Source organism: Symsagittifera roscoffensis, chromosome 1, assembly GCF_963678635.1.
Source record: "Symsagittifera roscoffensis chromosome 1, txSymRosc1.1, whole genome shotgun sequence".
Classification (NCBI taxonomy): domain Eukaryota; kingdom Metazoa; phylum Xenacoelomorpha; order Acoela; family Convolutidae; genus Symsagittifera; species Symsagittifera roscoffensis.
Genome location: NC_087062.1, coordinates 71,214,205 through 71,241,390, shown reverse-complemented (window position 1 = coordinate 71,241,390; position 27,186 = coordinate 71,214,205). Strand labels below are relative to the sequence as shown.

The following is a 27,186-nucleotide window of genomic DNA, read 5'->3' as shown; positions in this document are numbered from 1 at the left end:
TTCATTACACGACAGAAAAAATGACAGTAATTTGAAAAAAAAATTGTTATGGTTATGGTCGGAAAATTCTGTGCTATTTACAGAGTAACCGTCTCTCCTTGTTCCTAAATGCGTTTCATCAGCCAACTTCTGCTTAAATTAAGTAATTTATGGAGCTTTTAGTTTAATAAATAATATGAATTGTTTTTCAACATTGTTGAATTGGCAAAAATGTTCATAGGTCACGGATATGGACTATTGGAGTGATGAATTTTGGAAGGATGATTACTTTTGGCTCTTCGAAACGGAGCAAAAGGGTGACTTTTGGGTTGGAATTTCAACTCTGAATGTCCACTTTTCCAGGAATGACGCTAATCCAATTAGTTATACCGAAGAGCTGGCATCTGCTTGCAAGGAAGCGCAAGTTTTATCTTACGACTTGGTTCACACATTTCAGCAAAATGGGTACAACTATTTTATAGAATATATCATTCAAAACCGTAGTGATAATTATGAGCAAAATAGTGAAGTTGGTCAAGAGCTTAACTTTACATTCCTTCAGCAGTCGATAATTCCATACTGCGGTTTTATTGATGATACGAGTAAACAGTTTGTTTTCTACGAATGCTCGGAAAACGAATCGATGCTGGCGTCTGGAGTTTTTTGTCACATGCAGAATGGCGAAGTGAAACATCTCTGGTTGGAAATTCTAGAAGATGAATCCCCCGCGGGAATGGACAGCGGTTGTACTGAGTTTCCAGATGGATCCGCAAACTTGAACTTTTTAGTTCACGTGGACATTATTGGCTCTATGGAACGAACAGTAAATTGTCATACAAGCGACTTCGACCACCGAATAATTGAATCATCGGTTCAAAACATCGAAGTTGCGAACGGTCGTCCTGGACTTTACACTGTATTGTTTATTCCGTTTCAGGTTCATCCAGCTTCGGTTTACTGCTCTGTATCCGTTCTGCCCATTGGTGCCTCAATTTCACTTTCGGCTACATACAACTTCGGCCATCTTCATGCCAATTATTCTTTACAAAGGCCCCATTTCGTTGATTTTTGGGACATTTTGAATAGAACCTACGTCGTAAACGAATCATACTTCGGAAAAGACGTTTCGCTTAACCTCGGAGCATTCGTATATCCTTTGCACAAACTAGAAATGACATTTCAGGAGTTCAATGGGCATCAAGAAGAGCGCTCATTTATCCAAAACGTAAGAATGATGTGCCTAAATAGATGCAATGGGCCTTTTGTTGTAACACATGTAGAAGTAGCATTGCAACTGGCAGCTTTGCAGAGCTCAGATACTGGAAAGTATAGTCTGAAAGCATGGTTTGATCAGGATGACGACACGAGTTTCTTTGAATTTGAAATAATACATCCTCCCAAAATATGGTGTGAAAATACCTGCCATGAAGCCGAAATTGGTAAAAGCCTGAAAGCATCTTGCAGCATCCAAAATCATCTCATATCACGCTATTTCACCCAACTTAACCTAATTCCGTTCGCTGTCAAAATCCACAAACTGAACCGCGGTCTAAAAACCGAGAAAAATTTATTGGAGTGTGAAGCGAATTTCAAAATGAATACAACTCTTCGGCGCGTGGATTTTTCTGGATACGATGTGTGGAGCCGAAAATTGATGATCGAGTTTGAGATTCGGAGCGTCCAAGAATGGACCGAAGGGTTGTATTACTTATCATTCGAGGTCATTGATAGTAATTTTTGTTATATGTTCGGTCGAAACGGATGCTCGTTTAATGTAGCTACTCCTAACTCGACCTTGGAACTTTGTTCAAATGATCCGATTCACGTGGTTGAAAATGATGGTTATTTTGAGGTTAAACTGAAAAAACGATACGGATCCCTTGCCTCGAGACCAGGTGCTTGCGGATCACAAAATCCAGAAGCGTTCTATTTCACTTCGGAGCTATCTGCCAAAAATGACACCTCAAACTACATCGGTTATGAGTACGGCACATTTTACCGACTCTGTCTAACAGACTTGGGGATCCATTCGGCAACGAAGTGCAACCTTGAGGGCGGACAAATAGTGACACATGAGATCCAAAACATGGTAGATTCAGATGGCCGATTGTTGCATTCTGCCGATCTCTCCTTCGAGAAAGTTTGGCGGGCACTGACTTGTAGAGCTCATTATGCTTGGAACGATGAAAAAACGTCATATCCTGACAAAATGAACTTCTTAGCCATTCGCGATAGCTCGTCGCTACCTTCACAATTTATCTATGACGTCGATCGGATTACGGAGGAGTTTTACGAGCGAAAAAATGATAAAAACTATGTTTTGTGTCGTTATAACCGAGGTTTTGTTTGGAACATGCAAAAGGCGCCTGGGAATTGCATGTACAAGATGATCGAAAAGCCCTCATTTGATCTATCGGTCGAAAAAATATTCGTCCAAATGCACGGCAGTTCTTCCGTGGACATACAGTGCATAATAGAAAATGGTAACATTCAAAACTTCCATGTGAAAACAAATGATACCAACGATTTTTTGGTATCCGTTCCAGTTAAAGTCAGCAACACACTTTCTCCAACCAGCTTTGATTGCAAGCAGATATTTGGCGACGGATCCAAAGAGCACACTCACTCAAACATGTTTAAATTTACAACCTCGCAAAACTATCTTCCAATATCGGTCGACCCAAGGATCGAAGAGGTGAACGTTTGGTGCATACCTCAAAAAGGAATGTTGAAGCAGCCTTGCTTTGGAGAAACTGTTATTATTCGGGCTTGTGCAATTGGCAACCCAATTCAATTTTGTGGCTGGGATTTTTACCAAGTGTTAGCAACTGATGGCATTGAACCAGTAAGATTATTGGAATCCGGATTTGATAACTACTTCATAAACAACACAAACCGCGAAAACCCGCAGTGCAATGACACACAACTTTGCTCTGAATTGACCATCAAAAATTTCACAAATCATTTTCATACAGGATTCTACTTGTTCAAGTGCAGTTCTGGCTTAAGTTCACACAGCATTGAAGAAAAATATCTCGAATCAACAAGCAAAATGATAAAAATAACTGCTCAACAGTCATCCTACATCCACGAGAAACCGTTTTCGTACCGACTTCAATGTTCACCTAATGCGACCATTCATGGTTCAATTACCATATATGGTCAAGAGATCGAGGCTAATGTAACTTGTGGGGCTCGTGATAAAAGTTACACTATTGTTCCTTATAGAATGGACGAGAGCTTGAGCGGAGAATCAACCATTAGTTTTCAGATTGAAAAGATTCAAGAAGATTTGTGGTGTGAATATTCAGGAAAAAACAAATTCGCAGAACGAAAATTGATCAAGAAATCTCAAGTGCCTCGAATAGTTGAATCGGTTCTAGTTAGTAACAACGGACTTACCGGTGACAATTTGCAATCTGTTTGTTGCGATGTTTGTGCCTACGATCTTCCGAATCGAGCTATTAAGTTGCAATGTGCTATTACAGTTTTGAGCAGTGTTTTCCGAATTCCATCAACTGAAGGTCCATTTTCATACGACGTTCAGTCTTCGACATACCGAAAATGTATCACTTTGGAAAATAGTCAGGTTGAAAATAACTTCAAATGCACTTGTGCTGTTAAATCACTGAGTAGTACTATTTCGTTTGAAGGAACCGAACTTGCGAAAGCTGCCGAAATCGTCACTGCTGGTACTGAGGCGCCCTTTACACTCAAGCCAGCAACGACTGACGTAGCCACTGGTGATGTAGCAAGTCCTCCGTTACGTCATACGACACCGGATGTCACTTCAACGGATTCGACTTTAGCTGTGACTGGCGTTCCTATTTCGCCACGTGAAATTAAGTTGTTTTCAGGACTACAGGCCTTTAGCGCAGGATCTAGCGATGGTAAAATAGGGTTCACAGATGTATATATCACCTTGAAGGCTCTCGCTGAGGATTTCGAATCGGACGAGTTATTGACATTGGCTGACATCCAGACTACGAGAACGATACTTCGATTAATGCAAAACATAAGCAAGTATGTGGGCTTTCACATATAAGCTTTTTTAAATTGCATTTAAAAACTTTAAAGTCGAGTTTTTTTTATTTTTATTTTAAATTTTGTTTTGATTTTTTTTTTTCAATCTATCGTCGTTTTCCTTGCCTTTTCCTCAGAAAGATCCGAGAAAAAACAAACAGTACAGAATGAGCGGGTTTTTGAAAAAAATTTTGGCAATCAGATTTCAGAAGGGTTCGAGAAGAAACGTGAATTTGAAGCTAGTTGTCATTAGGAAGAAGAAATTTGAGCTACAGGGGCGGATCTAGGGTTTTCTTGGGGGGGGGGGGGGATTTTCATTAAAAAAACTTCAAAAATTGATTTTTTCTTAGCTCTCCCAGAGCTCTAAAAAGACCCTGCTTCGTTTTTTTTGGCGTGTGCTCCCCCCTCAGAATTAGCATATATTGGCGCCTAAGGCGCCCTTAGAAAAAATTAAGGGTCCGTCACCAATGGATGTCTCAAAACAAAGGGGTACGTACCTTTTGGGTCGGCATGTGGTCGAATCCCTGAGGAAAGAGGCGTCCGCACGCCCCCCCCCCCCCCTAAATCCGCCCCGAAATTTTCACTATCTTATAACTGTCTTATAACATGGTTTTAAGACAGCAACTGTTTTCCCAAAAAAAACGCAAATTTTCAAGTTAGAAAATTTCAAAAAATCGCCAAAAACAATGAATTCAAATTATTGTTGAACGCTATTTCAAATAAATTTGGACTCATTAGCATTACATGTTTCGGTTATATGAATCCTTGTATATAATCGAATAGTTAAACCTAATACTTCGCATTGTTCAGGCTCATTAGGATCTTGATTTAAGTCAAGCTAAGCATTCTGTAATTTTGTGTTATGCGACAGATTGGAAGCTAATGGCCTGTTGGAGCTTCCGTGGAAAAAAGAAGACGCAACTCAAAACACAATGCAATTTCTGTTCGACATTGGACTGAAACTTCTTACGGATACAAAACACTTGAAAAATGACAGAACTGGCGAATTCATGTGTATACTAATTTTGGAGGATTTGACAGGCGCTTTTCAAAATTTAGCCAAACAGCTCCACTTAAATAAGAACGTTCTGGAAAAAAATGGTCTCAAGATCAAAGTGTGGAATTTTCCTCACATTTTGAACGAGATTGATACCTTGGAAAAGGTGGAGTTGGAGCAGATTGACACTGAAGGCATCGTCAAAGGCATGAAGCAAAGTGAGAAAATCAAAGATCTCATCACAACATTTTTTTTTCAAGACGTCTAAGACTTTTTCAAGACGTCTAAGATTTTTGATAGACCACAATGATCGCTCCACAATATTTTTTGGTAGTTCTCTTTTGATTGAGCTGTTTTTCATAGCGTGCGTTTTTTCAGAAAATCGTCGTTTTTTTGCTTAAGAATCTACAGGAGCTACAGTAAGTAAGCCCAAGAATATTCAATGCATATTCAGAGAATAATCAAATTAGCACTTTACAAAAATCCTGCAAAAATCCGTTTAAACATCCTTAGCACCTTGCAAAAATCCGTTTAAATCATTTTTCAAAATTTTGAGCATTAAAATGGATTTTTTAAGGCTAAAACCCTTAAAATATTTGATATATTAATTTATATGAACAAATGAGGTTAATACATTCGATTTTTGAAAATGGAGATGAAGTTTGTCTCTGGGTGTGTTTGCTTTTTTTGCTCTTTAACGAATTGCTTTTTAACTTTTTTTGCTTTTTTGCTTTTATTCAGCAAAAAAATTAGAATTTTTTTTCATATCTTTGCTTGTAATTTTTTCACTGACAACTTTTGTCAAATACGCCCAATTTACTATGTTTCTATGCGCTAGTACAATTTTCTCATTACACCGCTCACAAAAACACGACACTCAATTGAAAAAAAGTAAGAAAAACATTTTTTTTGTAGTTTTTGAATGTGGTCGCCACCTTATGTGCTACTTATACTGCAACCGGCTACCGGCTATCCTTGATACTAATTTTGCCGACCCATGGACATTTTAACATTCGTTATTTAAATGCTTCCAGTCATTTGCCCGCTGACATTTTGATCTAAAAGACTGATTTTGATTCAACAAAGTTTGGTTTGATTTTGTTCTGAAAAAGCGCCACTTTCCGACGAATCAATTTTGACCGTAGATTTTTTCCTGCTAGATCGTTGTAAACATGGAAGTTTGAATCTATACACTCGATAGTTTTTTTTTCGAAATCTGATTTAATCATGCAAGGTTTTTTGACAGTTTTGTTTTACCCACGGACATGAGTGGAGTTAAGGAAGAGGACGCACCCCCTACTCTCCTCAACTACCTTACCACATACAAAGGCCCCCTTTCCCCTTTGCTACTATTTTACGACATCCCTTTTCGGATGAACTATTCCCAGATTTTTTCAAAACGCAAATCTTGGTCAAAACCGTCCAAAGTTTTTCCAAAATATCATTTGCTTTCTGTTTCTGTTGCGGGATAACATAATCCATCCACGTCTTTAACGCATGAGGCAACATTAAGCATCACAGAAAAACAATCAGAAAAGTTATAGGAAGATCATTATCACAGGCACAACAGCGGTACCTCAAGAAAGCTGAACAGCTCATTAGTCAGGCCTTTCTTTTAGCTTTTGAAATTTATTTACCCAACAGCAAATTTCTTCACTTTTGTTTAAAAATCTTTTCTAGAAAGTATGTTTTTAGGGATTTCGATTGATATCGGTCAATTGGGACGTCTTCAAGAGGATGGAGGCACTGTAACTATGGCCATTGCAGACAGTTCTATAGTTCCTATGCCTCGTCAATTACTCTCAATCACCAAAGATGTCGCAAGCAGTTCCTTAGAGCAAATACGGTCTTTAAGAGTTGCTGACATTGTTTCGGTTCAGGTGCGAAACTCTACCGGTGATAAATTGACCGATGTCGCTCTTAACTACACACTGAATCTTGACGACGCTCACCCACAAGAAACACATGAAGGTGACTACTCGAGTTTGCTCTTTTGTCTGAACATCCTTAGTGTTTCAACAGTTAAGACCTTTTTGAGACCTTGTGTTGGGTCAGTCCCTTTGTGTTGGGGTCAGTATGTCAAAAAAAAAATTTGGCAGCTCGTGATCATGTATTCTAGCATTTTCTTGATTTTCAAAGCGGATAATTCGATTTTAAAAAAAAATAATTTAGGCTGTTTTGGGACAATTTAAATTCATACTGGTAATTTCTTTCCATCATTTCTAAATTTCGCGATAAACTGGGTTAACCTCCGTACAAAAACCGTTTACCTACTCAGATTGAACTCGCCGAGCTAATTAACACTGTTCCGGTAGTATAACAACATCATTTTGAATAGCATTTTTCTGAGATATCTATGCTCAAAGAATGAAATGTCAGTAATTTATACAGTACTGGAGTATTGATGGTTGTGGTTGAGAATGCCATCAATTAAGCAGCGTAAAAACTAATGCAATCAATTAAGCAGAGAAAAAACCTGAAATTTATAACCTAAACTTTCAACTAAATAATTTGATGTAATTATGCGCCCGCCTATCTGAGATTTGCTTCATATTCTCGATGCGTCCAAACACTTTGGCCACAGACAATTCAGCCGCTATGAACTACAGACAATTCAGCTAAAAATATACAGACAACTCAGCCACGGAAAGTTCAGCCAATGTGAAAAAAATTGAAAATTTGTTCTAAAATTAATTATAAGTGACCACAGAGTAGGGTTCTATACGAAATAAAGAGCCGGTTATTGCCGACCTTAAACTGAAAATTAACTTTAATTCCATTTTTTATCTATTTTTTTTTGAAAAACTGGCTGAATTGTCTGCAACTGAATTGTCTACTGCTTTTGGCTGAGTTGTCTGAATTGCAAATTGGCTGAATTGTCTTTAGCCCAGTTGTCTGTTTTAGAACTGATACTTCACTTCTTTACAGAACATTTGCATTGTGATACAATTCGGGGTATGTTACAGTTCCATTAATGAAGTCCATGGAAAATAGCTGCTCAAAAAATAAATTTTTCATGCTGTCAAATTTTAGGAAATCGTTTTAAATTGTTATTACACATTTGGAAATTAGGTTATGCATCCTTTGTTTGTCAAAAATTTACTTTTATTTTTGTTATTTTTAAAAAGTTTTCCATGTTCTGATTTTAGTCGCTCAATCAGTTCAATGCTCAAAAAATTCTCAAAATTTTGACTCACAATTTTAACTGTTTGCCTATAATGTAAAAATTTTGACTCACAATTTTAACTGTTTGCCTATAATGTAGTCCAAACAAAAATCAGATTTAAAATGTTCTGTGTTGTCAACAGCCTAACTTTTTGTTTTTAGATGACAGCATGTCAGCATTATACTCCGAACAGCAGGCCACAACTTTCAGTTATTGATAATGCGAAACAAAAGTCTTATAGTTATTTTTCCAGAAAAAATTTTGTGATAAAAGTTTGAAATTCCATTCTTTGGTTCACTCAGCTTATCTTAGTTTTTTTCGCTTTTCAGATGCCCTTAGAATGAATTAGGTTTCGCCAGAACAGACTGTAGCAAAAATTTTTCAGGAAGACTTTTGTGGAACCAAAAATCAAGAAGAAATTGGCTACCATAGATGAGGGGTGGGGTGGTCGTGTTCAATCAAATAATCAAATTAAAAAAAACAGATGAAAATTATTTTCTTAGTTTCACAAATGATTTTTACTGAAAAATCCAGGATATCCGGTTACCCGATAAGTAGTACAGAATGATTCAACAGCACTGATTTAGGAAAAGAAATAAAAACTAAAGAAAAAAAAACTTCATTTTTTGTCAAACTCCATTTTGTTTTCTTTTCAAGAAAAGACAATTGAATAAAATGAAAAAAAAAACCGTGGCTATGAACAGTAATTTTACTTTAAAATTGTAATAGATGAAAACTTTGAGGTCCGCCTCTGGCCATGTTGTTTAATTAAGTCTGAAAATCCGAAAACAATCAGAACAATTTTTCTTGTTGCTCAGACAAACTTTGGGAATTTTTTAGAAATACAAATCAAAGCTAAGAAAAACTTTTAAAATGAAACGCAAATAAGCTCAAATTACTCCATGTGAGCTTCTCTGAGGTAATCAAAATTTGGTTAAAAAACAGAATACATGCGATTACGGATTCAAATGTCGAAATTTTGACAAAAATATGATAGTAGATGCCAAATTCTCAAAAGTAAACTATTTTAAGCGCGTTTTTAAGGGTTTCAAATATGGCTTAGGACATGGTTATCTTGTTTTCTTTTTAGTCTTTCCATAGTTTTACCTATTTTTTGAACCTATTTTGCTTGCCGTAATATTGTTTTTAGATCCCCGCAATGAAGTTCCATGGCTAATAATCAATTACGATGGATTTTCATCGTCTGTCTCCGTAAAATTCAAAAATAAATTATTATAATGGAATCATAATCGATTATAAATCAAATATAAAAAAAATCAATCTATTTCATTATAATCTATTATAATGGATTTTCATCATCTGTATCCGTAAAATTCTACAATAAATGATTATAATGGATTAATTATAAAGGATTTTCCAGAACATTAAAATCAAACATTCAAAACTTGAAAATTGTAATTGATAAACTGTATTTTAAATTTGACTACAGTAAGAAGTTGTATTGTTTTCTATTTTTTTCTATACTTGTCTAACCCTCCCCTAAAAATACTTGCACTAACTCGTACCATTCTTACGTTCTTCACTTACCACCACCTCACCCTCACCTCCACTCCCAAAATTTAACAAAATGTGAGTAGGCTTAGAAAATGAGTAGACTGTGAAAAATGCAGAAAAAAATGAAAGTTTCGCAGAAATTTTTGATAAAAATTGTAGATATTAAAATCCATTATAATCCATTATAATGGATTTTACTTGGATTATAATCGATATAATTTCTCTAAAAATACTGGGCTATAATGGATTTTGATTATTCAAAAATTTTATGGCTCACCCCAACACGTGTGGCCAGCAGTCAAAAGTTCAAATAAAATAGAAAGTAAAATAAGTTTGTAAGCATGCTTAAGGTTCATTCACGACCAGAATAGAAGTGAACTGTCGATACTTCAACCTACAGAGCCACTCGTTCTCTCTGTCTGGCATGGATGACATAGAAGTGTCTAGGTCCCACATCCAGAGTGCGTCGAGCCACCTCTCCGCTTTCTCCGCTGTGTCCACCACTAACATGTTCAAAAACGACCCACAAGTTTCGGTTAGCATGGTGCTTTCTTTACAGAGAATCATGACAATTTTTTAAACTTTGACTTCCGAGCAAAAATTTGTTGGAATCGGAAACCATCTTTTAGTTTCAGGATATTTGTTGTTCAAATTGATATGAAATATATCGTCACATTTTATTCTGAATCTTTTTGTTGATTTTATTGTAAAAATTAGAAAGGGTAATTAGCGTGCAAACATATGACTTATGTCGCCACCAAATGCGGTTGCGCAACTGTTCATCTCACTTGCGCCGAGGTTAAAGTCGCAGAATTGATGCATAGTTAAAAATGATCACGCAGAGTCCCGAAAGTCGCGCAAAATTACAACACAAATCGATCAAAGTCACAAACAAGCAGCGGACGGTCGAGTCACCCAAAAAGGGACCCTATTAATTTGCAAATCTAGGGGTTTCCGTAGAAAATATTAATTTTTTTGAGTTGTACTAGTCATTCGTTATATCTTTTCGTTACAAATTTAGAACTAGAAACTTTTAACGATCTTTTTTCTAAAATTAAATCACAATTTATGAAATGATCACCTTTTGTTCTGCTTAAACATTGTCACAAAAATTTACGCGAGAAGCATAGACAGCAATTTTTTTCCTATAAACCCCATACTTAAGGCATAGTTGCAACATGAGCAGCGCACCAAAGTTGGACAAAAAATCAATATAGAAAAAATTGGTTGCGCAAAGTCACAAAACTTGCGCGCAACTATAATATCATATCGCGCAAAGCCGCAACAAAATAGTCGCGCAAACTTTCTCGATAGACTTTATGCATATTGAATTTTGAAAATTTCAGCTAAAAGAAAAATCTTATTTCCGAGTTAGGGGCGGATCTAGGATGATTTTTCAAGGGGGCGAAGGATTTATATAGCGTCTTTTAATAACTTCAAAAGCTCAAAAAACTGCAAAAAATCAGTAAAAGTTTTTTAATTTATATGAAAAAATGAGGTTAAAACATTCGATTTTTGAAAATGGAGATGAAGTTTGTCTCTGGGTGTGTTTGCTTTTTTTTTGCTCTTTAACGAATTGCTTTTTAACTTTTTTTGCTTTTTTGCTTTTATTCAGCAAAAAAATTAGAATTTTTTTTCATATCTTTGCTTGTAATTTTTTCACTGACAACTTTTGTCAAATACGCCCAATTTACTATGTTTCTATGCGCTAGTACAATTTTCTCATTACACCGCTCACAAAAACACGACACTCAATTGAAAAAAAAGTAAGAAAAACATTTTTTTTGTAGTTTTTGAATGTGGTCGCCACCTTATGTGCTACTTATACTGCAACCGGCTACCGGCTATCCTTGATACTAATTTTGCCGACCCATGGACATTTTAACATTCGTTATTTAAATGCTTCCAGTCATTTGCCCGCTGACATTTTGATCTAAAAGACTGATTTTGATTCAACAAAGTTTGGTTTGATTTTGTTCTGAAAAAGCGCCACTTTCCGACGAATCAATTTTGACCGTAGATTTTTTCCTGCTAGATCGTTGTAAACATGGAAGTTTGAATCTATACACTCGATAGTTTTTTTTCGAAATCTGATTTAATCATGCAAGGTTTTTTGACAGTTTTGTTTTACCCACGGACATGAGTGGAGTTAAGGAAGAGGACGCACCCCCTACTCTCCTCAACTACCTTACCACATACAAAGGCCCCCTTTCCCCTTTGCTACTATTTTACGACATCCCTTTTCGGATGAACTATTCCCAGATTTTTTCAAAACGCAAATCTTGGTCAAAACCGTCCAAAGTTTTTCCAAAATATCATTTGCTTTCTGTTTCTGTTGCGGGATAACATAATCCATCCACGTCTTTAACGCATGAGGCAACATTAAGCATCACAGAAAAACAATCAGAAAAGTTATAGGAAGATCATTATCATAGGCACAACAGCGGTACCTCAAGAAAGCTGAACAGCTCATTAGTCAGGCCTTTCTTTTAGCTTTTGAAATTTATTTACCCAACAGCAAATTTCTTCACTTTTGTTTAAAAATCTTTTCTAGAAAGTATGTTTTTAGGGATTTCGATTGATATCGGTCAATTGGGACGTCTTCAAGAGGATGGAGGCACTGTAACTATGGCCATTGCAGACAGTTCTATAGTTCCTATGCCTCGTCAATTACTCTCAATCACCAAAGATGTCGCAAGCAGTTCCTTAGAGCAAATACGGTCTTTAAGAGTTGTTGACATTGTTTCGGTTCAGGTGCGAAACTCTACCGGTGATAAATTGACCGATGTCGCTCTTAACTACACACTGAATCTTGACGACGCTCACCCACAAGAAACACATGAAGGTGACTACTCGAGTTTGCTCTTTTGTCTGAACATCCTTAGTGTTTCAACAGTTAAGACCTTTTTGAGACCTTGTGTTGGGTCAGTCCCTTTGTGTTGGGGTCAGTATGTCAAAAAAAATATTTGGCAGCTCGTGATCATGTATTCTAGCATTTTCTTGATTTTCAAAGCGGATAATTCGATTTTTAAAAAAAAATAATTTAGGCTGTTTTGGGACAATTTAAATTCATACTGGTAATTTCTTTCCATCATTTCTAAATTTCGCGATAAACTGGGTTAACCTCCGTACAAAAACCGTTTACCTACTCAGATTGAACTCGCCGAGCTAATTAACACTGTTCCGGTAGTATAACAACATCATTTTGAATAGCATTTTTCTGAGATATCTATGCTCAAAGAATGAAATGTCAGTAATTTATACAGTACTGGAGTATTGATGGTTGTGGTTGAGAATGCCATCAATTAAGCAGCGTAAAAACTAATGCAATCAATTAAGCAGAGAAAAAACCTGAAATTTATAACCTAAACTTTCAACTAAATAATTTGATGTAATTATGCGCCCGCCTATCTGAGATTTGCTTCATATTCTCGATGCGTCCAAACACTTTGGCCACAGACAATTCAGCCGCTATGAACTACAGACAATTCAGCTAAAAATATACAGACAACTCAGCCACGGAAAGTTCAGCCAATGTGAAAAAAATTGAAAATTTGTTCTAAAATTAATTATAAGTGACCACAGAGTAGGGTTCTATACGAAATAAAGAGCCGGTTATTGCCGACCTTAAACTGAAAATTAACTTTAATTCCATTTTTTATCTTTTTTTTTTTGAAAAACTGGCTGAATTGTCTGCAACTGAATTGTCTACTGCTTTTGGCTGAGTTGTCTGAATTGCAAATTGGCTGAATTGTCTTTAGCCCAGTTGTCTGTTTTAGAACTGATACTTCACTTCTTTACAGAACATTTGCATTGTGATACAATTCGGGGTATGTTACAGTTCCATTAATGAAGTCCATGGAAAATAGCTGCTCAAAAAATAAATTTTTCATGCTGTCAAATTTTAGGAAATCGTTTTAAATTGTTATTACACATTTGGAAATTAGGTTATGCATCCTTTGTTTGTCAAAAATTTACTTTTATTTTTGTTATTTTTAAAAAGTTTTCCATGTTCTGATTTTAGTCGCTCAATCAGTTCAATGCTCAAAAAAATTCTCAAAATTTTGACTCACAATTTTAACTGTTTGCCTATAATGTAAAAATTTTGACTCACAATTTTAACTGTTTGCCTATAATGTAGTCCAAACAAAAATCAGATTTAAAATGTTCTGTGTTGTCAACAGCCTAACTTTTTGTTTTTAGATGACAGCATGTCAGCATTATACTCCGAACAGCAGGCCACAACTTTCAGTTATTGATAATGCGAAACAAAAGTCTTATATTTATTTTTCCAGAAAAAATTTTGTGATAAAAGTGTGAAGTTCCATTCTTTGGTTCACTCAGCTTATCTTAGTTTTTTTCGCTTTTCAGATGCCCTTAGAATGAATTAGGTTTCGTCAGAACAGACTGTAGCAAAAATTTTTCAGGAAGACTTTTGTGGAACCAAAAATCAAGAAGAAATTGGCTACCATAGATGAGGGGTGGGCTGGTCGTGTTCAATCAAATAAAGAAATTAAAAAAAACAGATGAAAATTATTTTCTTAGTTTCACAAATGATTTTTACTGAAAAATCCAGGATATCCGGTTACCCGATAAGTAGTACAGAATGATTCAACAGCACTGATTTAGGAAAAGAAATAAAAACTAATGAAAAAAAAACTAAAATTTGAAAAATGAGTTTTAAATACTTCATTTTTTGTCAAACTCCATTTTGTTTTCTTTTCAAGAAAAGACAATTGAATAAAATGAAAAAAAAACCGTGGCTATGAACAGTAATTTTACTTTAAAATTGTAATAGATGAAAACTTTGAGGTCCGCCTCTGGCCATGTTGTTTAATTAAGTCTGAAAATCCGAAAACAATCAGAACAATTTTTCTTGTTGCTCAGACAAACTTTGGGAATTTTTTAGAAATACAAATCAAAGCTAAGAAAAACTTTTAAAATGAAACGCAAATGAGCTCAAATTACTCCATGTGAGCTTCTCTGAGGTAATCAAAATTTGGTTAAAAAACAGAATCCATGTGATTACGGATTCAAATGTCGAAATTTTGACAAAAATATGATAGTAGATGCCAAATTCTCAAAAGTAAACTATTTTAAGCGCGTTTTTAAGGGTTTCAAATATGGCTTAGGACATGGTTATCTTGTTTTCTTTTTAGTCTTTCCATAGTTTTACCTATTTTTTGAACCTATTTTGCTTGCCGTAATATTGTTTTTAGATCCCCGCAATGAAGTTCCATGGCTAATAATCAATTACGATGGATTTTCATCGTCTGTCTCCGTAAAATTCAAAAATAAATTATTATAATGGAATCATAATCGATTATAAATCAAATATAAAAAAAATCAATCTATTTCATTATAATCTATTATAATGGATTTTCATCATCTGTATCCGTAAAATTCTACAATAAATGATTATAATGGATTAATTATAAAGGATTTTCCAGAACATTAAAATCAAACATTCAAAACTTGAAAATTGTAATTGATAAACTGTATTTTACATTTGACTACAGTAAGAAGTTGTATTGTTTTCTATTTTTTTCTATACTTGTCTAACCCTCCCCTAAAAATACTTGCACTAACTCGTACCATTCTTACGTTCTTCACTTACCACCACCTCACCCTCACCTCCACTCCCAAAATTTAACAAAATGTGAGTAGGCTTAGAAAATGAGTAGACTGTGAAAAATGCAGAAAAAAATGAAAGTTTCGCAGAAATTTTTGATAAAAATTGTAGATATTAAAATCCATTATAATCCATTATAATGGATTTTACTTGGATTATAATCGATATAATTTCTCTAAAAATACTGGGCTATAATGGATTTTGATTATTCAAAAATTTTATGGCTCACCCCAACACGTGTGGCCAGCAGTCAAAAGTTCAAATAAAATAGAAAGTAAAATAAGTTTGTAAGCATGCTTAAGGTTCATTCACGACCAGAATAGAAGTGAACTGTCGATACTTCAACCTACAGAGCCACTCGTTCTCTCTGTCTGGCATGGATGACATAGAAGTGTCTAGGTCCCACATCCAGTGTGCGTCGAGCCACCTCTCCGCTTTCTCCGCTGTGTCCACCACTAACATGTTCAAAAACGACCCACAAGTTTCGGTTAGCATGGTGCTTTCTTTACAGAGAATCATGACAATTTTTTAAACTTTGACTTCCGAGCAAAAGTTTGTTGGAATCGGAAACCATCTTTTAGTTTCAAGATATTTGTTGTTCAAATTGATATGAAATATATCGTCACATTTTATTCTGAATATTTTTGTTGATTTTATTGTAAAAATTAGAAAGGGTAATTAGCGTGCAAACATATGACTTATGTCGCCACCAAATGCGGTTGCGCAACTGTTCATCTCACTTGCGCCGAGGTTAAAGTCGCAGAATTGATGCATAGTTAAAAATGATCACGCAGAGTCCCGAAAGTCGCGCAAAATTACAACACAAATCGATCAAAGTCACAAACAAGCAGCGGACGGTCGAGTCACCCAAAAAGGGACCCTATTAATTTGCAAATCTAGGGGTTTCCGTAGAAAATATTAATTTTTTTGAGTTGTACTAATCATTCGTTATATCTTTTCGTTACAAATTTAGAACTAGAAACTTTTAACGATCTTTTTTCTAAAATTAAATCACAATTTATGAAATGATCACCTTTTGTTCTGCTTAAACATTGTCACAAAAATTTACGCGAGAAGCATAGACAGCAATTTTTTTCCTATAAACCCCTTACTTAAGGCATAGTTGCAACATGAGCAGCGCACCAAAGTTGGACAAAAAATCAATATAGAAAAAATTGGTTGCGCAAAGTCACAAAACTTGCGCGCAACTATAATATCATATCGCGCAAAGCCGCAACAAAATAGTCGCGCAAACTTTCTCGATAGACTTTATGCATATTGAATTTTGAAAATTTCAGCTAAAAGAAAAATCTTATTTCCGAGTTAGGGGCGGATCTAGGATGATTTTTCAAGGGGGCGAAGGATTTATATAGCGTCTTTTAATAACTTCAAAAGCTCAAAAAACTGCAAAAAATCAGTAAAAGTTTTTTTTCTGATTTTTTTCTGTTTTTCTGATTGCTTTTCTACAACAATTGTGCTTCAATTTACTATTTTACCATGACTGTCGAATATGCCTAATCTGTATCTTTTCGAATATTTTTCGTAAATTTTTTTTGCGTTTTTAGACTATGGTTGGAAAATCCTGTGTTGCTTGCAAATTAACCGACTATCCTTGTTGCTGTATGACTTTTGATTTCTTTTTTAGTTCAAATTTTTTCCTTTCTTAAAATGAAGGCGGCAAACTCCACTATCAATTGGTAAAATTGTGAAAATTCCGAAAAGCAAAATCAAATTCTAGTTTTGAAAGTGAATCTTTTAATCTTGAGATTTCCCAGCGCAATAAATGATCCACTTTTTTAATCATTAGAATTAAAGAATTAAGTTGGGTTCATTTGAAAAATTTCAATACTATGTTTTTTTTTGAAATTCAAGAAAATTAAATGCCATACGAGTTGTCTTGTTGTATATTAGAGCCTAAGATAATAAGTTATCGACATATTTCTATCGTCATTAACCTCTAAAGCAAAAACCTATTGAACACTATTATCTAGACCTCATTAAGCTCAAAAATTCTAATTTGCAAACAATGCGTCAAATAGGGGATTATAACCCAAAAAAACTCAAAATCTTCTTGTGACAAATGACTATCTTGAAATACCTTTGTCTCTCAATACATAAACATGCAAGCCACCATAATAATAAAATTGTTAATATTTAATGGGAGAGGGGACGATTAAATAAATGTTATCTTTTTCAGGATGAAGTAAGCTCTCTGTTGTGGCCCGGATGCTTCGTGTCTCTCCTGATCTTGCTGGCCATATTCCACACTCTGCTCTACCTGGACCCCTACATGGACGACCAGGAGGAGAACCGGATGGACTTGGTGCTGGTAGCATCCGCTGCCACCTTCATCTCCGCATACATCGCCACGTCTGACAAGGTAGGTCGCAACTAAATTTATCATATGTTGTCTGCTAAATAGTTAAATTTGGTCGATTTCTGTTGAAATATAGAAAAAAATCTCCATATGGTCCAAACATCTCTTTATAGATTGTATATATTATTGTATATATCACCATATTTCACTCATTAAGTCGTTAAGACTTTCCGTATCGACCGAGAGGGCCAACAGAGTGTCCGCTGTACAACCCAAGTTCCATCAGTCGACCAAACACTTGTGTTACTCCAACATTGATCTATTAAGTTACCAGGATTTAGCAGATTTGCAAAACATCTGGCCCCAAGCCCTAAAACACTTCTTTTTTTCTAATTGTTTTTTTTTCCAATTTCGCAAATGATTTTCAATTCAAGTTTGCAATTCAAGTTAGCGATTGAGTGAAACTTTTGTATAAAATTCTTAGAAACGATCAAGCCAAGTACCTCAAATATCACGCAAGATACGGTCAAAGTAGTAAACATCACCTGACGACATCCCGAACTAAGAAGCATTGACGACGAGGGAAAAGAAAATTGTCGCAGAAAAACCCGAGACACCGAAAATGAACGAACAATTACAACCAAGGAGCACTAGAAGCAGCAAGACGACGAAGAGAACGAAGAGGTCATCATCGACACCAAGCAAAGCGAAAATGCAGCTAAGCAAACAACTAAAGAAATGCAAGAACCCGCGGAGAGTTAAACAATCGAAATTTGCCAAGGGACTCATCATTCTAAACTTAGTCAGTCCTACGGGGATTAAAAACTCAAAAAAATGTATTTTTGTTCAGAGGAGGGAATGTCATCTGCTCTTCTCGATAGTTCGTTTGTTTCATTGATTGCCAAACACTCGGGTTGATCTCCAACTCTTTAATGCTGATAATGGACAAAGAGATCGAAAAACCCGCTGAGCATCCCACCATTCCGGCAGAAGGCAACGGTGGAACTGCCAATGGAATGGACAAAATGGACAGCCATGATGGAGATGGCCGTCCTGGCCAAAGACGGTAAAAAAGTACGAATGCTGCTTCAATCAAGAACACCAATAATAGAACCAACAGAACCAATCTACGAAATCGAGATTAAAGGTGAGACTGAGGCGGAAAAAGAAAAAAGATATATACGAAATCAGGACAAAATTGTCAACTGGGAAAACCCCACAGCAAAAAATAGAGAAAGAGGCAACAATTTACCACGGGACGAAGCAGATGCCAAGGTGAGAAGATATAAATCCTTGTGCATAGGAGCAGAAGGCCAAAGGCAGTTACAACAAAACGTCCTGGACTCGAGAACGTCCTTGACTCGTTTTTTGGTACAACGCGAACTTCATCTACCGGAAACAACAGAAAAACGAATCATCAAAGTAATTCCATACGGATCTAGTCGAGCTAGCGGCACGGACCGACTGCGACGACACAAAAGATGAATGGGTCTGAGACATGTTCACGGCCCATATGACAAATGAAAAAATCGTCGAAGAACTACTGGCAGAGACGAGGTCGCCACAGAGTGCCTATGAATATGCAATAAGACGAGAAAAAGGGATAGAACACAATAGGACCATAAAAACCAATCCATTCGGTCCAACAACAAGCTCAACGACAATTAAACAAGAACCCATGGGATACGTTCACCCACGCGGCAGAAGAAGCCCAAGGGGGCACTCAAACAGTCATCGTGGCCGAGGGTTCAGCAGAGGCCGTCAAAAATTTCCACGAGGAAATGATAGTCAATCCAGAGGAATGCAATATCCACAGAGCAATTAAAAAAGTTGCCCTGACCGCTTACAACCGTGCCCAGCTAAAGATAAAGTCTGGTCAAAATGTGCAAAACAAGGACACTTCGCAAAAGTATGCAGATCAACAAATGTAAATTACACGCAAGAGTCAAACGGAGATCAACCCTAGAACGTGCAGGATGGAAAAACTGAAGCCGAAGAGAACGACCCCGTAGCCAGACGGTTGAGAAGACATTCCACGAAACTATTTTTCGATAAAGGACATTTCCAGAGCTTTGAAATTAAAAAATGATCTGAAAGAAGACGATTGAAATGGCCACATTACGAAAGCTCATATAAAACGGTGTGGATTTGATAGTGGAATCTCTTTTTTAGGAATTCAAGAACAATAATTCGCATAAAAAATTCCAAATTTCAAGAAAAATTTTTTGGATCTTTTGCGAGACTTTCTAACAGTTCTCAATTACTGCCAACATTTTAATCTCAATTACTGCCTAAAATTCAACCTTACTAACTGACAACCGTACAAACCAGCTAAGTACCACCAGCTAAATCTCAAAAACTCGAAGAAAAACACCGAAAGGATGAATTCTTCTCCGATCTCAAAAACTGAAACAATGAAAACCAATTGTAAGAAGCTAAATCATGGATAATTCGTTTAAAAATTTCAATTAGTTTGGCTTTTTTATTATTATTTTCAAAAATTTTCACGCAAGATTTTCAATTTATTCCAAAAATTAATCCAAATAATAAAGCGAACATATAAGAACTTAGAGATTAGGTCCTGAACAATTTGAAATGATAATCTTATATGCTGACAGTGCAACTTGATTAAGTCATTCTTAGAGAAGGAATAGTTTTCCGATCTCAAATACTAAAAAGATGAAATCAAACTGAGGTAAACTATGTATGATTTATAATGCTGAATTTATAAAATACTTCTTTAAATCAAACTTTGAAAAAAATTACCCCAAACACTAAAAGGGTAGAGCCACTATTTTAGTTAATTAATGATTGAAGATTTGTTTGTGGATTACGCTGACAATGGCTAAGTCCTTGAATTTAAGTTCTGCATTTGCTAATTAATAGTATCTAGCTTTCAGTTTTTCACACACAAGAACTGGCCTACTGCAGTTAATAAAGAAAATTGCGAATTCGTTTCCATTTGCCGATTCCGCTGACAAAAATTGTGGGTTCGAGTTGTAATCGCAAAATTTTCTTTCATTTTTTGGAATCCCGTTACAGTTGCGGAATTCAGAGCAACTATCTAAGCTCGGTTTTTCGCGGAAGCCGCGACAAAAAAAATGTGCCGACAAATTTACACATGCCACAGGTATGTGTAATTTTGTGAGTGGAATTTTGGAACGTTTAAAGACTTTGGGTACCATTGATCTACAGGCACCAAATGTGAGCTCACCCAGTTACGCCTCTTAATATATAAATGACAAAAATAGTGAAAAACTTATGCAAATTCCATACTTCGAATTGAATTGTTTCGAACATCTTTTTGAGGAAAATAAAACAATTTTGAGTTCATTTAAAGCGCCTTGCCCGCGGTAACAGAAGTTAGTCTAAAAATTGTAAAGTAGAGACATTACCATAGAGTTATTTGAGCAAATGAAGGTCAAAAACACCTCTTTCCCGCAATTATGAAAGTTTTCTTGACAAAAAACGCGTTTTTTCTTAAAAGTATTATAGCGTTGATTAATGGAAATGGCTTTCATAAAATAAAATTTAGGGTGAGCTTTTGGTTAGCGAAGGGCTCGAACCTCTAAAGAAACGGGGCGCCCAGCAAATAACAAAACACAACCAAATAACACAATTTAAACCAAAAACATTCAAAAGCCATTCATTTCGATGTTATGAACCACCACAGCCGGTTGCTGTGCAATCAATAGGGATTCTTATTTCAATTATAAAAGTAAGCACATCAAAAACTCTCAAAAAACTCTGAATCTTCTTTTTTTCAATCAGTTTTTACCAATCGACGTTTTGCAATTTTTTTTCAAGGTGAAGATGAATAAAAAAAAGTAAGCAGATTGCACATTGTGATAAAGTAATCTAAAAGATATATAACTTTTTGCAGTTTACTTTAACTGAAAGGTCCGCCTTCATCGTGTAAATTGTATTTTTGTATCATTTAAACTGAAAGCATAATTTGATAGACCACTATTTCTCAATTTAATGTACAAAATTTTTGAAATCCAAATTATGACCCGTAAGTTTTTCATCTGATAGTAAAGCTGATCCCCTCTTCACACAAACTTGGCAAAAAACCAACTATTCGAAAGTTTGGTAGCTTTCGTGAAATAGTTAGAACAAAAAATCCTACAAGTAGAACGAACTTTCATTCAATTTTCTTTACCACCTGATTACAACTATACTGATTTTTTGAAAACTATGACTAGCATCATTTGGCAATCCTTCAACTATTCGATTGGCATCCGTTTGTCATTACACCGTAACAGCTAATTTTAGCCCCTAAATAGCAACAAGACTGCTCGTATCAGGGCGAAGCAACAAGACTGCCTTTTAAGATTTATGAAGCAGTCATAACATGAAATATTAAATGTAATAAATAAAATCATCCCCCCACCCGCAATATAAAAAACGAAAGAATAGATTTTATTCATTATAACAAGTCAATTATGGTAAATAAGCTTCTTTCGATCAATTTGGAGCAATTTCTAAGACGAATTAAATCTCTCTGCTTACGCGTTAATAGCCGAATTATATCGCCCGTTGATTGTACCGAATTGGCGAAAATGACAATTTTTAAACCCCCATAACCTAACAAAAAACGATCACGGGTGAAATATTTTTTCAAATTTAGGCTCAAGACAACAATAGCTTTTGAATGATGTAAAAATTTTTTGTCAAAAATGGCTAGTTAAAAAGTCGAAATTTGTCTGAAGAAAAAAAACCCACCCCGAGCACAAATACTCCGTTACTTTCGTATCAAAAGTCGGAACAGCAAGACTGCTCGTATCAAGACAAAGCCCTGAATGTTCCCACTGCCTTTTAAAATCTATGGAGCAAAAAATAACATGACAAAAATAAATATAATAAGAAAAATGAAAAAAAAAATTAAATATTGAGTTTTTTGTTTTAAATCATCACCCTACACACCATATGAATTAAAAAGTGATAAATTTCACTCCTAGTAACAAATCAATTATGGCTAATAAGCTGCTTTCAACCACCTTGGAACGATTTCTAAAACTGATTAAATCTCCGCTCACGCATTAATAGAGCGAAATTTATTGCGCGTCAATTGTCTCAAATTGGCCAAAATGGCAATCTTTAAACCCGCATAATTTTACGAAAAATGATCACAGGTAAAAAAAATATATTTTCAATTTTAAGCTCAAGGTGCAATATATTTCGAAAAATACAAAAAAAACTCCGTCAAAATGGCTAGTTGAAAAGTCGAAATTTGTCTGAAGAAACAAAAACCCACCCCGAGCAAAACTATTCCGTTACTTTCGTTACGAAAGTCGGATCAACAAGACTGCTCGAATCGGGGCAAACCCGGAGGTCTTGTCTGCATTTTAAAGTCTATGATGTAGTGTTCGCATTAAAAAAAATGGGTGACAAATAAAAAAAACTTTAGAAAAATCAAAATTTTTTTTTAATTTTTTTTTGTGAAATTTATCCCCCATACACTATTTTAAATTCAAAGTTACGTAACGTCTTTAGAGAAACGTCTTAAATAGAACACATAGAATGCCCCAATTGATTATGGAACAATTTGTAAGACGAATTAAATCTCCGCTTACGCGTTAAATAAACGAAATATATCGCGCGTTAATTTTCCCAAAATCGCCAAATAAGCAATCTTTGGACCTCCATAACTTCACAAAAAAAGGATCATAGCTGAAATATCTTTTTAGTTTTGAGCTCGGGACATTAATACTTTTTGATTGATAGAAAAAAGTTTCTTCCAAAAAATGCTTCTAAAATTTAGAAATTTGTCTGGAGAAAAAAGAACCAACCCTAGCACAAATGTTCCGTCGTTTTCTTCACAAATAGCTGAAATAAGAATATAGCGCTGGATTGAAACAGCAATTTTTTGCTACAAAATTACAATGGCTCATCGCTGAATTCTTGCTTTCCAAATAAATGCTTGCAAGGCTGGACCAAAAACCTATTTTGTGGATACTTTTGAACCTTTGCGCCACGAATACCTCGTTCATTTGAACTTATTGATATGATAAGCGAGACTCTATTACTAAATCAGTGTAAAAAATTTTTAAAAAGTTTATTTAATGATTTTAATTCGTATTAAAGCTTAAAACTCACTTGATTGCTCAACAAATGGTCACTTCTGGCGTCAAACGCAATCATGAGAAAAATTGCAACACGTTCTACTAACAGTTTTTGACGTTTGCTTTCAGGTTTGTCAATTTGAAGCGAAGAGCAGTTTTTTCTTGAAATACTCGAAAAACCAAAGTAACAAAGAAAATTCTTTCAAAACTGAGCTAGGGATGGTGGGTTATTCTAGCAAATTAATGCAGTTAATAACATCAATTGAAATTACAGTAAATTCAACTTGCTTTTCTTATGCTGGAAAAAATGTTACCTTAAGTTCAAAGGTAGAAAATTGTTTTTCAATAGAAATTAGTGAAACTGTTTGAAAATTGATAACTTGGTCTAAACTGGAATAATTAAGGCTAAATACATTTCGCTCTATTAACGCGTAAAAAATTAACGGTAATTTGTCCGTTTTTTGAACTTGATCAAACTTTAAACAAATTTATTCCGGACACATAAAGGAACAGTTAGAACATTCAAGGCTTTGCCCTGATTTGAGCTTTTTGATTTTATAAAAGAATACATTTAAAAAAAACGAATTTTCTTAAAAATCACTGTTCTGTTTAAGTTAGATGACTCAAACGTAGCAATTCGCACAGCTGCCTCAGGTGTGGTCACCCTCGGCATATTCTGCCACGCAGGATGTCTGCTTAACTACTCATTGGGTGCATATCTCATGGTCAATTTCCTCAGACACAGCCACAAGCACACTGCAACATGTCTATACCCAATCTCTGCTGTTCTCATACCTTGTAAGCCCTCGAGAATATCGTTTTAATTACAGGCTACAAACCGTCTAGCTGGACTTTTTAGAGTAACCACTAGTCTATTGTAAACCCCACTTTTTCATACTCCATACTTGGAGCCCATATATGTGGCTGATATAAATCTGAATCAGCTTTTTTAATGCGTTCTGCTTAGAAAGCTGGAACTTAATCGGCCATTAAATTTCGCCATCTTGGAATTTGAAATAAAAGCATTTAGACTTTCAAATAGATCTCAATTCTGAGACCGGACATAACTAGTTGAGCTCAAATGGTTACCTTGTAAGTTCTTTTAGGTTTCGTACAATCACGGGGCATCACGTTTTTTCGTCGTTTTCTCTGCAGTTCTATAAGATATAGAGTTAAAATGTTGATACATTTTGAAAATTTTGAAAATTTTGCTAGATTAAAATATTTGGAAGGACTTAGCCGGGCCAAAATTTAAAAACTTTGTTTCGAAGGCGTGAGTTAGCCAGTATCTCAAAACTAGCCAGCAGTTCTTCAAGATATAGAATTAAAATTTGACACGTTAAAATTTTGAAATTTTTGCTAGATTGAACTATTTGAAAGGTTTTAGCCGGGCCAAAGTTTGAGAAATCTTGTTTCGAAATTGTAAACTAAACTAGTTGGAAGGACTGAGCCGGGCCAAACTTTGAGAAATCTTGTTTCGAAGGCGTTAATTAGCCAGTATCTCAAAACTAGTTTTGTTGGTGTTCTTGCTGTGTAAACATCCTCGCAAACAAAATAAAAAAGTTCAATTTTTGAGTTCAATTAGTTCTTTGGGAAGCTGATGAGCTTGACTTACATCCTATGCCACCAGATAACGGCAAATAACAGAATTGAAAGAGTTACCTGGCCCGGCTCGAAAAAAAAGTACTGCTCCAATCCATGCAAGGATTCTCAGCAGCAGTTATAATGTGTGTAATTTTTTCCAACTTTCTAGTGCAAGCTCCACAAAACTTTAGTATGTATGTCGTCAAAACAGACTCGACCGCTGTTTGACGCCGGGCCAAGTAACTCATTCAATTTTGTTATATGTCGTTATCTGGTGGAATAGGATGTGCGAAAAGCTCATCAGCTTCCCGAAGAACTAATTTGAGCCCACAAATTGAAAATTTTTGTATTGTTTGCGAGGATGTTTCAACAGCAAGATCACCTCTAAAACTGGTTTTGAGATATTGGCTAAATTACGCCTTCAAAACAAAATTTATCGAGTTTTGGACCGGTTAAGACCTTTCAAATAATTTCATCTACCTTTTTTCAACCCTGTATCTTAAATAGTTGCAGAGAAAACTAGCAAAACGTGAAGAAAAAGTTCGTTCATTTTTTCGATGAAAGCAAAAAGTTGCAACTTTCATGTCCGATTGCTGCTGTAGTAAATTTTAAATTTTAATTCATAAATCTGTCAAAATTTACAAGATCTTAAAATTTCATTAAAATTCATACAAGATCTGACAAAATAAGCGTTCGCTGAAAAAAAAACAATTAGTCGATGTTCAGATTTTGTAATATTCTTGTAAGATGGAAATTCATTTTTGTAAGAATCTTACAAGATCTTACAAGGTAACCATTCAAGTTTGACCAGGGATGACAGTATTTTGGAAGAGGTTGTAAATCAAGGCAAGCATTTTGCAACAATGGCCAATGCTTGTAGCTGAAAGACACATAAATCCTTTACGAAACATAAAGAAAAGAAAAATGCAGCCTTAGCTAAAAGCTCATATTGATTCACCCCTTTTGTAAGAAGCTTCTGTCGACGCATAAAAGTTTCAATCTTATTTGACGTTTATCCAACGACAAGGGAACCATTATACCACATTGTTGGCTCAATGGGACCGATTATCGAGAATCGGGGCTTATCCTTCACTTACTCTTAAACTTGAGCCCATTTATTCCTCCTCGTGAAATTAGAATAATTGAGTAACCACTTCGAGCATGTTTTACCATACAAGGCAAAAAATGAAGGCTCTAGATTAAACAGTAATCTGATGTTTTGAACGAACAATCTGTGCTTAATTGACAAATGTTTCCTGAAGAGTTTGTCATTTTCAATTGCTCTGTTGAACTTTCTTGAAAAAAAATGGAATGGCATTTGTGGTGTACTTGTTTTTTAAACTGATCAACCAAATTGATAATTTGAATGTTTGACGGTTCGATTTCTTTTTCAAATTTCAAATTCTGATTAACTTCATAAATTGTGCAATTTCCAAAAGTTCCAAAAACTCAAAATATGACGCGCCTGACTATAAATTTGCAAAGTGTGTATGGTTTTAGGTTCTAAACTTTGGAAATGATTTTTCATCCAGTTTTTTCAAATATGACTCGTTTAATAAAAAAAAATTATTTGAACTTTGAAGAGCTTTAAAATTATTTACTTGTTCTGCCAAAAAATATTTGACTTCAAATGGCTTTTGAATTAATGCTCTCAAACTAGCTGTTAGCATCACATTTAGTTTGAACCAAAAAGTTTAGTTTGAGTTCATCGCAAAACTTAGAACTCTCAAAGTTAGAGTTGTACTGAAAAATTTCAAAAAACTAGAATGACAATGACTGATTGGATTTTTGACGTTGATTACTGGTCAATTAGCACAGAAAGTTCCGACCACGTTGATTCAATAAAAATATTTTTTTAAATGTAGTTCCATTTTTTTATGTCGTGAAGCGGTCGTGAGGCGGTCGTCT

At 35.3% G+C, this 27,186-nt stretch overlaps 1 protein-coding gene across 1 annotated transcript; it reads left to right on the top strand.

Moving 5' to 3' along the window:
* Window positions 1-229: 229 nt before the first annotated feature.
* On the top strand, window positions 230-24,518 carry LOC134839660 (uncharacterized). The gene is made up of 8 exons (XM_063855286.1): window positions 230-4,002; window positions 4,874-5,217; window positions 6,695-6,970; window positions 10,031-10,141; window positions 12,250-12,525; window positions 15,615-15,799; window positions 17,510-17,692; window positions 24,309-24,518. The coding sequence occupies exons 1-8, from the start codon at window positions 230-232 to the stop codon at window positions 24,516-24,518; spliced, it is 5,358 nt and encodes a 1,785-aa protein (XP_063711356.1).
* The last annotated feature ends 2,668 nt before the right edge of the window (window positions 24,519-27,186 follow it).

Excerpts from the sequence above, each read along its gene's own strand:
- LOC134839660 (XM_063855286.1), top strand. The coding sequence starts at position 230 with ATGGACTATTGGAGTGATGAATTTTGGAAGGATGATTACTTTTGGCTC. Across the intron at positions 4,003-4,873 it reads TTAATGCAAAACATAAGCAA|ATTGGAAGCTAATGGCCTGT; the intron begins GTATGTGGGCTT and ends GTTATGCGACAG. Across the intron at positions 6,971-10,030 it reads CCCACAAGAAACACATGAAG|GTTCATTCACGACCAGAATA; the intron begins GTGACTACTCGA and ends AGCATGCTTAAG.